This window comes from Sinohyriopsis cumingii, chromosome 10, assembly GCF_028554795.1.
Source record: "Sinohyriopsis cumingii isolate HCF-2022 chromosome 10, ASM2855479v2, whole genome shotgun sequence".
NCBI lineage: Eukaryota > Metazoa > Mollusca > Bivalvia > Unionida > Unionidae > Sinohyriopsis > Sinohyriopsis cumingii.
Genome location: NC_142970.1, coordinates 12,704,993 through 12,723,589, shown reverse-complemented (window position 1 = coordinate 12,723,589; position 18,597 = coordinate 12,704,993). Strand labels below are relative to the sequence as shown.

The 18,597-nt window shown below is 37.2% G+C and overlaps 1 protein-coding gene across 1 annotated transcript in view; it reads left to right on the top strand.

The window, feature by feature from the left end:
• LOC149789614 (carnosine synthase 1-like) overlaps positions 1-16,051 on the top strand; it is a 28,772-nt gene extending 12,721 nt beyond the window's left edge. Inside the window, exons 6-12 of the mRNA XM_089971638.1 lie at positions 3,094-3,357; positions 4,420-4,600; positions 5,281-5,369; positions 8,222-8,453; positions 10,386-10,648; positions 12,898-13,114; positions 14,617-16,051. Coding sequence (XP_089827764.1) covers positions 3,094-3,357; positions 4,420-4,600; positions 5,281-5,369; positions 8,222-8,453; positions 10,386-10,648; positions 12,898-13,114; positions 14,617-15,641 — 2,271 coding nt within the window. The 3' untranslated portion in view covers positions 15,642-16,051. The remainder of the gene's footprint in view (positions 1-3,093; positions 3,358-4,419; positions 4,601-5,280; positions 5,370-8,221; positions 8,454-10,385; positions 10,649-12,897; positions 13,115-14,616) is intronic.
• Positions 16,052-18,597: the final 2,546 nt, after the last annotated feature.

Here is an 18,597-nt window from a genome sequence, read left to right as displayed (position 1 = left end):
GAGAATTTGTCCATTCCAAAGAAGAGCTTGAAACATTAACGCACGTTTCCATTTGCAATATCATTCTCATTTTGATATTGTAGTATTCTTTTAAATGATCAAATTGTATTTCTTTACTGAAACAGTTTAGTCCTGTGTGATCTTGGGTTTCCAAACTATATAGCTCCAAAAAGATTAAACTATACTGGAAAAAAAAGAGAGAAAAAATGAACTTGAGAAGTAAAGATCTTTATTTGACCAAAATACTTATCGAAAAAGAATATGGATATGATGAACTTTAAGCGCATGTCAGACCTGCCAACCTTAATGATTTCAGTGCAAGTCTTTCGAAAATGACCCTTAAAATATGGACTTGTTGTTTACTGTCACTGCATGTTTTGAATACCAAACTTTTACAATGTTTTCTTTACACAGACATGATTTTTCTGTTTTAAAGCAGAATTCCAGTTTTGCTTTTCTCCTGACTTGAATCCGATTTTTGTTTATATAGTCCATTTTTTTAAAATTATGTCCGATCCGGTTTTTTAAACGGTCTGCTTGGTCCCATTCTGCAACAACCCTTACATGCCTTCCATATATTAGTTAGTCCACGACTCTCGTAAAGAGTATTCTGATTGGTCAAAAGTTTAAATTCATCCAATGAATCTTTGTGTAAATGAAACTGATAGCAATGAAAAGAAGCGTGTTTACAAAAAATGGGGTCCTGAGTTGAGAGAGACCACAACACGAGAAGTTTAGATAAAGGTTTAAAAAATGTAGGGGAGTGGCTGGAGCGAAAAGTCGACAGAAATTTAGTTGGTCAGTTTATAAGAAAACTGAACGCTCGAGGACTGGCATTTTGTGACCTTTGCAATGAAGATATAAATTAATGTAGCCCTCTGTCAAAATATGCACTGCATGTTGCCAACACCAGCTGGAGCTTGAAAGGAAAAAGGCTCTCATTGAGAAGGAAAAGAAACTATTGCACATTGAGCCAACAAAATCATTGGTGACAAAAAGGAAGGCTAAAGAAATTTTTGACAAAGTCGCAAAAAGAATTCAACTGGCTATCAACAGGTTTTGCCCACTGGACAAAAAGACAAGTGAATATATGGGATTATTTGCATATAGGTCATATACTTGGGTCTTTATGTTACAGATTTGTTATGAAAAGAGAGAAGTGATATATGTTGGGAGCAAAATATGCTAAATTATTGACTTAATTATGATGTGAATACTGACATGCACATGAAATAACTTAAGCACCAATAGTATTGGAGAACAAATTCATGTGACAATAAATATTGTGAAATTATTCAAGTTGAAAATTTTTGGTAAGTTTGTTAGTTTTTCAGATGATTTTTTTTGTTATATATTATGATCATAAGTTGCACCAGGAGCGCTTTTCATGAGTGCAAAATGCGTTTTCGGCCCCCTGGACCTGCTGATTGGGGGCGCTGCCCCTCGAAGCCCCAAACAACCCTTTCAGATTTTCAGCTTTTTTTATGGAAGACCAAAAGCATGTCTGTTTACAGTAACAGTTTGATATTTTGTTACACTTTACTGAAAACTGGTCAAACTTGGGGGAAATGAATCAAATGCCTTACTGAGATGGCCTTGTCAGGGTTGGCAGGTCTGGTTTTATTTTTGAGCAAAGATGAGCATTGATTGACTTGAAAACCTAGTATAGCATTATGGAACTGGCAAGAAATCAAGCATTGTAAAGAACTGATTCAAGTAATGGAAAATTTGGCAAAGATCTTGTTAGCGAGAAGTCATTTTGGAGAGATGATACCTATGAGCTGTGGATTTTGTTTTTAAAAAAGCATAAAGAAGAGTTTCACAACTTTCTGGCTAAGCTAGCTATACATATGCTATGTCAGGTTGTGAAAGGGGGATTCACAGCACAAATATTTGATATACATATGTGGAACAGATTAAGGTCAGAAACTGTCAACAGCTTAATCCTTATAGAACTAGAAGTGCCATCTTGGCAAAGATTCTGATTTCATTAGAGCCTTAGCAGAGTGGAGCAGAAAGAGAAAATTAAACTAAGTGAATATATAAATATGGTGATTTTCTCTCTCCCTTTCAAACGTTGCTTGCCTCATGTTATTGGTGACAAGGGTATGATTTTTAGTTACCTCCTTCCTGGATAACATCTCCGCAGTTGAAGATTCAAGGGTAGCAGTAATGCCATGAAAGCTACGGTAATGATTTTCATTGTCAAGAAAGCACAAGTAGTGCTTTTCATTGTCAGGATGGCTCAAGTAGTGCTTTCCGTTGTCAAGATGGCTCAGGTAGTGCTTTCCATTGTCAAGATGGCTCAAGTAATGCTTTCCATTGTCAAGATAGCTCAGGTAGTGCTTTCCATTGTCAAGATAGCTATGGTAATGTGTTTCATTGTCAGGAAAGCTAATGTCATGCTTTTTGTCAGGAAGGCTACGGTAACAATTTTCAGTTTCAGGATAGCTCTGGTAATTCTCTTAACTGTCGGGAAAGCTATGGTAATGTTTTTTATTGTCAGGGTTGCGATGGTAATTCTCTTCATTGTCAAGAAAGTTACAGTATGTTTTTTATCATCGGGGAAATCTACAGTAATGTCTTTTATCTTTATGATAGCTGTGGTAATTACCTTCATTGGCGGGAAGGTAAAGGTAATGCTTGCTATTGTCTGGGTAGCCATGGTAATGCTATTCATTCTTGTAAGATATATTAATGCTATTTATGGCCAGGAAAGCAAAGATGTTTGTATACCTTGTCAGTAAAGCAGCGGTAAAACTACTCTGATGGTAAAAGCATATAGAATGCTTATTGCCTCAGGAAAGAGGAGGTAATTCCCAGACAGGAATGTAAAGGTAATGCTTTTCACCGATTTTAAAAGTAAAGGTAATGCTACTCACTGGGAATACAAAGGAAAATGTGTTTCATTTTGCAAGGAACATGAATATGCATCAGTCTTGTATTAGTTTTTTGTGTTTGTGATAACCTTCTGGAAGATTTTTTTGTAACGGACGTATATTTTGATCTTGTTTCCATTGCCGTAAACATGTTTATACTGATGTGAAAAGAAACAAACTTGCCATTTTCCTTTGAAAATTTCTTGTATTGCAGGCTGATCTAGACTGCCCAACAAGCAGCTCTCTGAAGTTGACGCAACTTGTGGATGACAAAGTATGGACACGTTGCATCATGGCAAAAGTTGGAATGGCTTTTCCAGAGACTCTTGCCTTTGTCTTCGAGTCAGACATTATGTACCCCCAGCAAGAGGACATTTGTGTGGTCCATATTGACAAGGAGAAAACGAGCTTGAATGCCGTTATCCACAACGAGGTCACCAAACACCTCGGTAGATGTTTAGAGAAAGGGATTGAGAAGGTGAAGATTTTATGTGAAGACAAACTAGTAATGGAAAATGCATGCTATGTACATGAATCTGGTTTTATTTCAAGAACTACTACTCTTCTCAGAATCTGGAACAGTTGTTCATTAAATAGTTTGGGCAGTTAAAGGTTCTACATTACCTGCATAGAATTTGTGACCCTTAAGAAATGCACTTAATTTATTTGCAGATAGAGATGACAAATCCAATGTTTTTGTTTTGGTGAATCATTCAGTGGCTTTTCATTTGGTATTATATTCTTTTAACATGTGAGCAGCTGATAATACACAATTTTGTTTTCTTTAACTCATTTCAATGTTTAAAATATTTTTTCCTAATTTATTGAAAATTAATGCTTTGTACAATTTTTACACCAACGTTTGTTACTTATACAGTCGATTAGCATACAGGGTAATTTACCCCAAAAAAGGGGCTTCAAACAGATGGCTTCAGCATTAACATTTCTTGAAAATGAGTAGAAGAGTGATTGTAAAAATCAGTCTATTCTATCGGGTAAAACTGAGGATGAAATACCATAAAAATAGGGACTTCTGGGAGTAAGGTAACATTTAGTTAGTTTTCAGCCCTCATTTTCTGTTGCCTGAACTGTAAACCCCCACTCACCCAATTTAATTTTGGCTGTATAAAATTGATGCATGTATAACATTTTGCACTTTGAGTGGGGGATTATAAGTATCCCACGTTTGTTGATTCCATGTTCACACCCTTCCCCCCTCCTGAACTGACTGCAGAATGACCCTCAGATTCAGTCATTTGTCAGGGAATAAAATTGAAAACTAACATTTTATTAGGTATCTAATGTCAGTGAAGGTGATATAAACTGTAAGGTGGCATATAATATCCATTTTAAACATATTTGGCAGATAAAACTGATTTGTGGTTTAGTTGGCAACTTTGTATTGTCTTTGATCATTAGGGCAAGGTTGAATGTGACTAGAAGGATTTCTGCAAAATACACAATCGATTTATCAAATTAAGTCTGTGTAGCACTACATGCATAGGTTGATAAGCTAAATTTTGTAACATTTTGCCTTCAGATTGTTGTCAAGCCATCTGGAGTCATGTGGCATGGCAGTAGCGGTGTGACGTTCCATTATACCACAGACCAGGATGAAATCATAAGAGTTGTTCAGGAACTCATGACTCTCATCCAAAAAGGAGATGCTGTTCTGATTGAAGCATTTCAAAAAACCATAAAGCCGATAAAATCTGGCAAAGGTAACAATAAAATGAAGTGGTTCTGCATAACCCATCTTGTGCCCGGATGATTGTCTGCCACAGTACAAATCCTGCCAGTGTCAGAGTGATAGAAAATTGAAGAATAAATTATTTGCAATCACTGAGACATTATTTTATTTCTTTCATGTGAACTTTTATAAACTCTATGATGTACCGCCTAGAGAGAATGTACTTTATGTAACAAATTTGGAAGCATTTTTCATAGTAATTTGTATAGTTTGCCTCTTTATAAATGTTTAGAAACGTTATTTTTTACATCAGTAACCTTTGACTTTAAGTCACGTTTGTTTATTTAAAGTTGTTTTTATTGCTCGGGTATTATCTACCATCTTTAAATAGGCACCATTCCTGCATACTTACATGGATTTTGGAGTTGAAAGGTCGCAGTTGTAAATCGAAAAGCAAAAAAATGTTTCGGTACAGCAAGTTTAGTTCAATACCAATTACCTCTACCAAAGGTAGAGATCATTAAGACCTGTATGGCTGCAAAGTCCTGCTGGAGCCAACATGGAGTACCATTAAACATGGGATTGCACAACGTGTACTTGACAGTACTTGCATTTTTTATACTGGAATTTTATAGGTCTGTTCATTTAAGGATTTAAGAACATATTTTTGTGGTCTCCATGCAGTGTAGTAGATTGCACCATTCATTTCAGTTCTAAAATGGGCCTGTACTGATGACTTGGCTGTCCGTCTGAGAACAACTGTGTGCCGATGTCCTGAAGACATAGCCATCACTACCAATGCAAGTATTTTCAAGAAATTTAAATAAAATACCATATGTAGTGTTTATTTCTTTGTGACAGAGAAAGATAGCGGTTTTGTTAACTTTACTTTTCTTAAATCGATCGTCTCAGTTATGTACTTACATTAGTAAACATCTACTAGGTATCCATCAATCGTAATGATTGATTGGTTACCTAGATAACAGAATGCACTGGTAGAAAACTTTGCATGAGGTTAATGGGTACCTGATGGCTCATTTTGTTACCAGGTTATCAGTAGGTTTGTATCTAGGTACATGTTCACAGCTCTCATGTCCACATGTTATGCACTACTTTTAAAAAGAAGAAATACTTGTCTCTTCCTGTACCTGATGGAGATTTATATATTTGAACAAATGCCAACAAAAAACTTGTGGTCTTTCCAACTTTGATAGCACACCATACAAAACATTTTTGATAGAAACACATCACGCTCTTTGGTAGAGTTTTAAACAGACATGCAGTACATATCACAGACTACAAAAATCCAAACTCTTGGGAGTTACCACAATGCCAGCAACAGACAGAAATGTGTTGTCTAACTGGTTTGTTGAATCTTTGTCAGGCAATTGAATTACAAATGAAACTCCAGTATACTTGTACCACCTAGCTGTGTTTCATTCATCCACACACTATTCCACAAGATCTCCACGACTATCATTCCACTACTAATAGCAATACTTGCCATATTTTCAGGACAGACAGTATAAATTGCCAAGAAAACCTGTTAGAAATTTAAATGTGAAATCCATCAATTAAATTTAACCCATTACCTCATAGAGCATAGTTACAAAGTGCAGCACGCTATAAAGTAAGGCGTCAAAAGGCACTTCATGCAAGTGGAGTAGAGGCATCCAAAGACACTTGCATAAGGTAAAGGGTTAATATCAACTGTTCGTTTGCTTTCTCATGCATAGAACTTGTACATAGGGTTGACATATCACCCCAATTCCCTCGTTAACATTTATTAATGCACCGTATTTAAAGAAAAAGAATAACGTAGCTTGCATAGCTGCTAACCCTCATGAATTTGGTGTGAATTTCACGACTTTTTCAGTAATTCAGATTCACGCTGCAAGCCAAAAATTCATGACTTCTTCAGACCTCAATTATTTTAAATCTTTAATAAGATTACCGATTTCCCGTTTAGCGCTAGTCATGATATTCGCAGTTGCCGAAACGGTCCGGTACTGCTGGTCGCGATATTAGATCTACAGCCAATTAAGTACAGTTGGCCTGGTAGCATGCATTTTAGCCTATTTTAATCGATATGTATAAGAGTAGTAGGATTATTTGTGAGTTTTCTTGTTAAACACAATCTACCTTTATCATATGGAGACCATGCTAAACATTTGTTCTGACAAATGTTCCCGGACTTGAAAATCGCTTCCAAATTTTACTGTGGAAGAACCAAAACAACTGCAGCTCCTGTGCATTCCTCACGGCAACAGTGACAGCGAAAGAGTATTTTCTCAGTGAGGAAAATAAGACAAGACTTTAGGGCCTCCTTAGCTGCAGAAAATTTGACAGCAATTTTAGTCACCAAGATCAACCAGCAGGCAAGAAGTCTGAACTGTTTAGAAAACAAATTTACGATCAGTCAGTTGAGGAAGTTCAAGTCTGCCACAGTATTGTCTTGATAAATATTTCTGCATATATGTAGTGTTTTAGTTTGAAATTGCGAACTTGGTATAGTGTAGTATTGATGGTCAGAGTGGATGGAGTTATTGTCCTTGTATTTTTCACTAATTCGTGTCCAAATCACGACTTTTTATCCCTATTTTCACTAATTGTGAGCCTGGAAGGTTGGCAGCTGTGAGCTTGATATGCTCATTGAGCAATATTTCCAACACATATTACTAGATTCTACCTAGATAATTGTTCTGATTTTCATGCGTACAAAAGACCTGATAGCCTTCGTATAAAGCGAGAGCCAGTAATAGGAAATTAATACTGTACTTGTTGAATCTAACTATATTACAAAACTGCAGGTTTTTATTTTTATTGGAAATAATTTAGGTGAGAAAAATTTGTCAGGTGTTTGTACCAAGGTGAAGAGATCCTAGTAACAAGGTTACATTATTGTAATAATGTAAGGTTACATTACATTATTGTAATAATATAGCCCTTGACAGGGATTTCCTTGTATCTGTGCAGACCTTAACAGAGTATTAATATACATTATCCCTCTTGTAGTTAGGTTGCACTGAATAAGCTGTTTTCTGCGTAGCAATGCATATTCTTAAATGTCTGATATGGAGGTATCTGTTGAAACTTGTATTGGGATATTTCTTACCTGAAAGGCCCCCCCCCCCATTTGTTGATATACATTTTGATTGAAAGTCGATCAATTGCATTTAAAAGTATGACTCTTGAAAGCGTTATTCAGGTATTATCTGCTCCTGATATGTATCTAGATTTGATGTATCACTAGAAGCTACTAATGCGTAGTTTAATGCCTGGTTTTAGTCTTCCTTTGGAAATAAATCACTAATGGTGGTCGACAAATTAAAAGATTTATATTGGAAAAAAATAAGAAAAATGCTGCATCTCAACATGTTATCTCTTGTATATTGTTATACATTGAGCAAGTAATACGATTCTGGTTATTAAAATTACCCAAAATGACTACTAAAATATTAACTTTTTAAAATGAGGCATGGTTTGCTGCCTGCATAAAATGTAACTCGTTATCCCTGGACATGTTTTGCATCCAGAATTTCCTTCATTCCTGCTTGATAGCCTATTCAATTGACCTATTAAGTTGCTAAAATAACATGCGCATTCCCAAAGACAAAGCAAGGAATCATTTAACCCAGCTATTTCATTGTAGGTGAACTGTGGACTGGCCTCTAAAGATGAACCAGTCAATGGAGACAACACTATTGCCCAGTCGCTTAAGACCACCCTGATTGCCTTTGGGGTCACCAATGAAATAGAGGTGGCAAGATTTGAGGAAGAAGTCAGGCAGAAAGGCGCTGCTCTACTGGAAAGCATCATGTGCCATGAAAACGATCTTAGTACTGCTGAAAGAGGTGGCCTTCGTGCCCAAACTGATATCATCGGTAAGTTTCAGTATTAATAGGTGTATCTTGCCACCACAGAATGAGTTGTCTTTGTCGTCAAACTGATGTCAGTGGCAAGTTCCATTGTTGAAAAGATGACAAAAAACTTGAGGTTTATGCAAAAGCACCAAATGCTGTGAAAAAAATTTGAGCATGTCACAAGTGAAACTTGGAGGATTCTTGCTTTCAAATTAATGCAAATGCACCATCAAATTATTAAATGTCTGAAAAAAACAGTGATTGCTTTTATAAAATAAAGGTCATCATATTAATTGAGATACAGAAAATACACTGCTTCCCAAAATGTATTGATGGTAGATTCTGCTCAATTTTATTGACTTTTAAAGATAAATTCGTAGTCTCTGAAGCTTATCTAAGCTTATTCTTTCTTTTGCATATGATCTGTATGATGAGTCATTTATAAACGGGAGAATAGTTTAAGATATGGAAGGATGGATAGCTGATTGCTTTATCCCAGTATTGAACCAAATACTAAAAGTTGATCAAGCTTACAGCATACAGTAACTCGAACCCTGACCAAGTCATACCAAAGAATTATAAAAATGGTATTAACAGCTGCCTCATTACGTGCTCACCATTAAGGGGTTAGTGTTAGGACTGGTCGTCCTGATAATGTGACTGGGTGGGACATCATTCTACATGTCCTGCGCCTGATGCCCCAGTACTAGACTGCCACACTGTAGACATCACAGCGATATGACTGAAACGTTGTTAAAGCTACATGAAAAATCCAAAAAAGCACAACCGCTCTTGTGGCCTAGTGGTTAGAGCATCCACTTCGGATGCGGTAGAAAATGGGTTTGATCCCCGACCGAGTCGTACCAAAGACTTTTTTAAAATATGGCAATAAACTGCCTCACTTGGTGCTCAGCATTAAGAGGTAGTGTTGAGACTGGTCAGCCTGGTGTGAGGATAATGTGACTGGGAGGGATGTCATGCTACATGTCTGGCATGATGCTCCAGTGCTAGACATAACTACAATATGATTGAAAAATTGTTAAAGCGACTTAAAAATCAAGATCACACACATGCACACACTAAAAATGCACAATGCCTTGACCATTAATTATCTGGAAGTTTTGTGGCTTTATCACCATTATTAAGCATGTGGTAGGCTGTAAATGGCAGATAGTATATGCATTTGGCAGAGAAAGTACCTGGGAAATACTACCAACCCATGGGAAGCTACAGGTAGCCTTTCTGTTATAACCATGTTGGAATCAAGATTAGTGCAGACAAAGGCAAGATGCACGTGTGGTCTGTAAATGTGCACACCTTGGAACACTTTGTCACCCAGGGCCTCTTTTGCGTTGGGGAAGGGGGTGCTTAAATGCAGGGATTTTCTTTTAAACCAGGATATTTTTAATTTTGTATTGACCTTGAGAATGGGTATAGAGAGCTTCCTTATCAGCCAAGAGCTGGGTGATTTACCTGGCTGCTTTTACTTTACACCCAGCTACTTCAAAAAAAAAAAAATTAACCTCTGCCTACTTTGGCAGCTTTAAATCTGATCTATAGTTAATTTTCTAACAGACTTGAGCATGAATGTTTTTTTATTTTTATTTTTCAAACTGTGAGGGCAGTAATTTATCAAAAATAAGGCTCCATCCATATCTATACGTTATTTTTTTTTCTCAAGCTATTATGGCTGGAATTTGCTTGTAAAAATATAGGTCTCTATCCCAACCCAGATAGTTTCATGGTTGGTCCCAATACTTGAAAATTATCCTCATGTCCTAAACATGATCAGTATTTCTAATTGCCTTTCATTTGATTGTTATCCTCCTTACCAGCCATAAACAGTAGCATAGAAAAAATGATCGTTGTGTTGTAGGAAAGTAAAATGGCGAAGATCGCTATGTTGGTGGAAAATAAAATAGTGTGCATTAAAATTGACTTTGTGGCTTTTAGGCATTGACTTTGTGATCACCAGAAGAAACGGTGTCTTGACTCCAGTTGGCATTGAAGTGAACAGCCATGATTGTACCATCAACTGCCAGATTTACGAGAACTTGTATCATGTAGAAAAAGGCATATCAGTTGGCCCATGGGTCCAAACTATGATTGCAAGATCACAGAAATACGTCCTGGCTGGAAAGAAAATTCTCGTGATTGGAGCCGGAGGCTTCAGCAAAGCCTTCATCTGGCCCGCAGCCCAGGATATGGGAGTTAAAGTAAGGGTCCAAATAATTTTTCTTCCTGCAATCATCTTGAGTGTTTTCATCAAAACGCAGTTATATATTTTTTGTGGTAGTATTTACTACTCTTGCATATATAAAAAAAAAAACCCCACCAAACTAAAATATTTAACATTGTGATGAGACTCGTGACCAACATAACTTAATATATCCAGTTTAGTTGAGACTTAATCTTCTTCTTGAATTGCATTTGTTTATTGAAAGTGAAAAGTAGACCATTTGTCACTTCCGATTATGCTTTTGATTTCCGTGTGGATGTCAGACCGCCAACTCGTACGATTTTGCCGCAAGTCATATGAAAATTCCCCTTAAAATATGGACTTCAACATACTAGCAAAAACTATGGAAAAATGATTGCTGCCAAAAAATCTGGATAATTGGTTCATTGTTTTATTTGGTACTGGTTTCATCTTAGAATTAATGAAATTAGTCAGGGAACCAGATTAACTTTACAACTAAACCCCGAATGTTTTAAACTACACCTATTTGTTCATGCGAAGCATCTACGTGATGAAACTGTTGATTATATAATTTTTAAAAATGGCTTCCAGAGAGATGCATGTTTAAGATGGAAGGGAAAACGAGCATTTAGAAATGTGTTAACCCTTTCATCACTAAGTAACTTTGGGGGCATAGAGTCCTCAACACTATGTAACTTTCGAGTTGTAAAGCAAAATGACTTGTGGATTTTGAAATAACATAACTTCGCCAATTTTAAAGATATCTGGCTGGATTAGGTGTCGAAATCAAAGTTAAAAATCAAATTTTATGACTACTAGAATCTTCATATCTATTACAACTGTTAAAATACAGGTGCAAACAGGTAACACAAAAGGTAAAATACAAGTAATTATCTATTTACTTCTTAGAAAACTTGTTCAGTTGGCCCTAGTTGTACTCCTGAATAATTCCAGTAGCAGCAACACAAGTCTTTCTTTCAGGTATATGACAGGTAGAAATTAAAATTCCATAAAATGCCTTGATTTCATCCAAGGTGAGATCGGTCCACACACCTGTATTGCCTCTGGCACGTTTGATCGTCACATTCAAATTCGTTAAACAATGTTTCCAAAAACTTCTTCTGAATAGAATATTTGAAAAAATTCCAAAGCTCTCCTGGAGCCATCTAACACTCGGGTGGGTTCAACTCTCTCAGAAAACTGAAACGTATCTCTTTGCTTTTCCAACTTCATCCAAACAAAATTACGTGGAGCATACACTTCCTCTGGTTCAAAATCTTCAAAGTCCTCTTCCTCGTCATCACTGTCACCCACAAGTGTATTCCATTGCCTCTTCAGACGCCTTCTCTTATTTTCGTCCAACTTTACTAGGTCGAAACAGGTAAAATCCTGCTAATTCAAAATCTAACACTTCACTCACTTTCTTTGAACTCCGCCATTTTGTATACAAATTTCACCATTCGGAAAACTCATTAAAAGTGCCAACTTTGTTCGATATTTCTAGTTGTATACAAGCTAAACTCACGAGATAATCCAAATATAATATCTACATTACAAGTAGGAAGTTGTTAGAGGTATCCCAAAATTTATATAGTCTGGTGCCGTAACGTTAGAGAAGAACACTGCCCCAGACCGGTAAAGCGGTACATAGTGTTTACGAACTTACTTCCCTTGGACCGGAAAACCGGTCCATACTGATGAAAGGGTTAATAATCAACACAGAATAATAAAAAGGAGTATTCAGTTTCTTGTGAATAAAAGCTGGAAATGGACACCATTTCATTTATTAAACATCACATGCCAATTTGAGTATGTCTTGTGGCGGGAAATAAGATTGCCGTCGTCATGTGAAATGTAAAAGAATTTCCAATAATTACGTAAGTTGAGAGATAGCAACAAGCCATTGAGCTGCATAGGGTTTGGAACTAGAGTTTGTGCAACTGTACTAGTGGTAAAGTCTACACGTATGTTTCAAACTTTTTTTAGTTGAACATAATGTTTATCATCGATGCGTCAAACTTTTAATTTTGTTTTCCAGCTTTACGATATTGATATTTTGCTACACCTTGCTGAAAATGGGTCAATCTGACAGAAAAAATTCAACTGCCTCACTGAGATGGACTTGTAAGGGTTGGCAGGTCTGGGATGTGCACCCTTGCTAAGATACCCATCAGATTTCATGTCTTGTTAGAAAAAGTAAATATTTGTGTCGGAGAAGAGAGAAAAATGGATCACAACGTCCATGGTTATCTTCTGTTTTTACAGGTGATACTGGTTGAGGCTAATCCCAACCACTTTGCTGCCGAAGAAGTGTCAGAATTCATGCACTATGATTTCTCAGATCACTCCCACGATGATGACCATGCTGTTAAGATCTACCAACTCTTGAGGAAGAAGAACATGAGGGTTGATGGTTGCCTGACCTTTTGGGAAGACTGTGTTCCACTAGCAGCTAAAATGTGCAACCTGTTGAACTTGACAGGTGAGAATTATTGAAATACTTTACTGAAATTATTAGTTTACATGTACATTTAGGGTTGAAATTGAGCTGCATTTCCAAATGAAACTTTTGTTTTTCCAGATTTCAGTGTAAACCCAGCATAATGTTCTGAAAATCATAGATAAATATACCAGAGTGAAATTTAATAGAACCAGATACTCTGGACTGAACATTGTGGTCTTTAAAGAGATGGCCAGTTTATGAAGACTTGCATTTGGGGGTTGGGAAAACCAATTTTCATGGTAGGCTTCGTTACAGAGGGACTGCTTGAGGGAAACTATTTGTGATTTGTAAATGGAACAAAAATGTCTCCAGGTCTTCATAATTCAGTACTGAATAGGATTTATAATGGATCGTGTTAGAATAAATTTGCTGCTGTCGATAACAGATGCTTGCAAGATTGTATCAAGGTTTGTAATATATGTATGTGTGTGCATACATGCTCTAAATACAAGACATAATGACTGCATCATTAAATTCAGCATGCATGCAGATCTGGTTTATTTGCATTGGCATGTATTTAGAATCTTGCATGACACTACAAAATTTGTTGAGTCCTTTTGTAGTTGCCTGTTCATTGAGCTACCTCTCCATTCATCAAGTTTGTCCATTTGTATTCTGAATTTTAACTTGAGTTAATCTCTTAATCTTTTTCTCCACAAAAAATTTTGTGGTTGGCAGTTAAAAAAATAGGGTCCTTTGTGTAACCAGAATCGTGTACTTTTCTCATTTGGCGGCTCGTGTTCCGTATACAGCATTTGCAGGAGTTTTGGCCCCTGATTGCCCATCTGCCTCACTTTGTTTTCGCAGCATAACATTACCATCTGTTCTTGGATTTCACGATTTTTGTATGTGGCTTTGTTGTTGAGACTTTGAACAAGATCGAGTTCCCGCATCTTTTGACATTATTTAGGGTTTATTGTCCCCAATACCCATTACTGGACTAATTTTCAGCACTGCACATTACAAGTTCGAGCCCAGATGGCCAGTCTTGTTCAGTCTTTTGTTTCTGCAGCTTTGCTTTATTGCAGATTGTTAATTCCAACCAGATTTGACCAGCTTGATATTGCCAAGACCTTGAAATACTTCGGACTTGAGCATTCCACATTCATCATTTGGAGCAGTTGTGACACTTGAATACTCATTTGCAACTCAGATATGAGTTCTGTTAAAGGTTTGAAGGCCATGCCAAACAAATTGTAGTTAGCAGGACCTTTCGTATTGCACCCTTTGCCAATAGCTCTAGGAGACGCATAACATTTTAGTTGAAGTGTTTTTGAACTTTGGCCTTGTGTAGATCATGAATAGAGTAAACCGTATGCATCTGTCTTTTTGTCTTGCATTCAGAGCCATGGTAAGACTAGCAATAAAAATGTATCAAGGTTTTGGCATTGCAGTGAGTTTATTTGATTTTGTTTATCAGCTTATTTTAATCTTCATTTTGTAAATAATCAGTATCAAACAATTTTTTTATCATTCAATAGGACCCAGTGTGAGGGGAGCCATGAATGCCAAAAACAAGAGCTCCACACTTTCTGTACTGAGGAAAAGAACTGCAGACATCCCCCACTTCCCAAGAACCTATTTGTACACTTCGTGGTTTACATCCATAGGAGGCAGGGCTGACCTTGAAAATGCCACAAAGGTGCGTAAATTCCCTCTCATCATGAAATTGGAATATGGGTCCAGCGCCGTCGGTGTGGCCTTGGTGAAGAGTGCAGAGGAGCTAGAAGAAAAGTACATGGAACTCAATTCCACTTTCCAAAAGGACGAAGACTACTTTGGCATTGGACTTGGCCATGGTAATACTGTCATGGTGATGGAATACATTGGAGGCACTGAGCATGATGTTGATGTTGTCATCTTTGAACGAAAACTTGTTGCAGCCTTTGTCTCTGACAATGGTCCAACCAGAGGCAAGACATTTACAGAGACTGCTGCTTGCATGCCAAGTTCCCTCCCTTATGACAAGCAACGACAGCTTATTACTGCTGCCTACCAATGCTGCACTGAAATTGGCCTGGAGAATGGAGTCTTCAATGTGGAAATGAAGATGATTTCAACAGGACCCAAATTGGTGGAGATCAATGGCAGAATGGGCGGTTTTTATCTCCGTGACTGGATAAAGAAGCTCTACGCAGTGGACTTGGTTATGTGCGCTTTCTTGGTTTCTTGTGGTATCAGACCATATTGCCCAGAGCGGAAACCAAAGGGACAGTTTATGGGCGTCATGTGCATCCCATCTCTCCACAGCCACATGCTCAATGACCCCGACACCCTGTCCAGACGCCAAGAGCTCGAGTCGAAGGGCATCATCCACTTTAACCAGTTTGATGAACATGCTGATATTGGCAAAGATGGTTTTGAGGAGCCATTTGCCAATGTAGCTGTGATGGAGAATGACGTTCTTTCAGCCAAGCAGAAACTTCTGGAGCTTGCCAAGGAATTTAATATAACTGGCCCAACTTACAATGCTGCAGACTTCCTTGGGGATTTCAAAAACTACTAGTTGTAGGTTACATAGTGTAATGATTAGTCCAGGATAACCTTGTTTGACATTTTTTGTGCTTGTGTTGTCTTGATTACAGCTTTCAAAGAAATAAATGAAGGCAAAAAATGACAAAAATTGGATTCAGTATTGCATTGAAGTCTTAAAGAATTGGACCTTTTAAGTTGCAGTCTTTAAAGATCTTGCAAGATACAAAATATAACTTGTTATAAAAAAAAATTCATAAAGATCTGAAGTCAGATTTGTTTTGTTAATTAAAAAGTTGATTTAGATTCAGTCAAGAAACACAATTTTTTAATAGCTCCAATCAGAAGAGATCTGTTTTAAGTTTACGAACTCAGGAACTTTATATTCAAAATAAGGAAAAGTAAATGTTCATTCTATTACTGAATAAAGAGAATTCAAATTGTTGTGCTTTGAGTGGTTAATGCATTTATAGTTGTGAAAGGTATTGATAGCCCATTAATTGAAGTTATTGGGACAAATCGCCGTCTTGGCAGAATTTTTACCTTGTGGTCTGCGTCCTTTTTTGGGGACAATATTTCCAAAGAAGTTTATCGAATTCTCAAGTCACTTTAAGAAATTGGCATGTTTGAATAATATCTGCTTAACCTAGAATGAGCTGGAACATGGAATTTGTTTTTCACAGGAGTGGGGATGAGGGACAATATCTCGAGTCCATGCTGTTTTGCAAAAATGCTGTGGAATAAACAAACCATGAGATTTCATACCATGATGGATGTGTACTGTATTATGACATTATGGTCTTAAAATAAGTAATAAAAAAAGATCAAGAAGCAGCTACTTCGTAAAATGCAACAAATTTATTTCCCGAGAATGCAAAGTGAATTTTGAATTAAATATCAAGTAATCATAGAATTACTAACACAAGTCCATGTGACAAAACTTTGGAATAGACTTTAGTGGTATTTCAAATAATTTTCAATGCCGATGTGTTGATGTACCTGTAGTGGCAAGTAGTCTCTAATGTGCTAATGTACTAATGACCTTCATGTAATGTGACAAGTCTTGTTGAATCACAGTAATATAATCCAAAGTTTCCATGTTTGAGTGAAATATAATTCCAAGTTGATGTGTCTTTACAAGATATTGTAGAGCTTGTATTTCCAAAAACGATGAACAATTTCACCCAAATCAGAATCTGAATACAAGAATCTAAATGATTTCTGCCCGATGTTATCATGGGAATAAATTTTCCCAGTAATCAAGATTATAAAACCCTCTACTTGACCTAGGCCACAATTGCCATTTTTTTAAAACTTTATAGAGACTTCCATTCTTGAAGATTTTGGTTCTAATATTATAATTAAAAAAAACATGGTAGACCATGTTCTTGACTCTGACCAAGATAAGTGTTTACTTCTGTTGATAATGATCCTAATATTAAACCCACACTCGGAGGATATATTGGCTCTGGTCAGATAGACATGAACTTGGATTTTAGAAAAGGTCAGCTACAAAATAAATATAAAGAAAACCAAATGCAAATTAAATGTACACAAGTTGTTGGAACGAAAACCTTTTACATTGAATTAGTATAGACACTAGAGATTTTACCACTTTCCTTGTGCTTAATAAATGGCAGTTTGATAAAAGTAAAAAATGAGACGAAGTTGTTGTAGGGTTTAACACCATTTATCAGCACACAATAGGCTATACATGGGGGAAGAACCTGGGAAAGAACACCGACCCACAAGAAGCTACTGGCAAGCTTTCTCGCATACCCACATTGGCTGAATCCGAGACTCGAACCCACGCAGACAAGGTGAGATGGCAGTGATCGGTAATGGAGAGCGCAGTAGACCACTTGGGTCCCTTGAGACTAAAGTAGGTATTCAGGTATATGTAATGTTGCAGTTTACTGTATACATCCAGATTGGCTGATTGCAAATAATGAAATATTGTTTATTGAAAATAAGATGCAAATCATCTAGAACAAATGTGTGATTTCATCATTTAAGATTTGATATGTTTGGTGTGTTATGCCAAGACAACATGAGTAGTTTATGTAATGTTGAGGCAGCTGGAGTAAGGTACCTTGCCCTATGACATGCCTTGGTAGATGGAATCCGTTTAAATTGGCTACTGATGCGTGTCCATGGACAAGGTACTGCATGCCCATTGCCTTGGCATTAAATAACATACCTCTTTTGCCATGGACCACTCTGGTAGCCTAACTGGGCATCTGTCTTGGAAGTCGCAGGTTCAAACCCTGGCCAAGTTGTATGAAAGATTTATAAAAAATGTTACTAGCAGTTGCCTCACTAGGCACTTGGCATTAAGAGGTTAGTGTTGGGACTGGTTGGCCTGTTGCCCGGATAATGTGTTAAAAATCCAAATAGAAAACGCTGTTCCCATGCCATTACAAAATGAAGTGTGAAATGAGAAACCAGATTTGTATTCCACACCCATTTATTTATAGGTCTACTGGTAATAGAGCAGGAGAGTTTATGGGATGGTCAGTTGTATGGCACTGTCATTTTGGCACCAACATGTTATCACTACTAAAGTACTGTCGGGTTGTCATTAAGTTTTGCCCACATTAAATCCAGCTGGTCCCAAGTTAAATTTATGCCACTTGGATATTCATTGTGACTGCCATAGTGGCAATAGTGAAACTTGTTACCACTAGTCATGGATTTGTCAACATGGAGTTCTCGCAACAACCTGCCCCCACCCCCCACACACACACGTTGGTCCGACATGAAGATGGTGACAAACTGTTCTCTAACATTGCTTCTGTAGCAGTCATCCTGAAAGCTAGTTGATAGTCCATCTGAATGGGCAAGGGATTTTAGGAGACTTTTTATAAAGTGACTTCCTGTGATGCCAAGTCCTAATGAAAATCGAGCTGCTCATCCAGCTAGCATATGGCCACAAGATTATCAATACTCTAGAGGCAATTGTCACATCAGCCAGCATGGGGCCACACGAT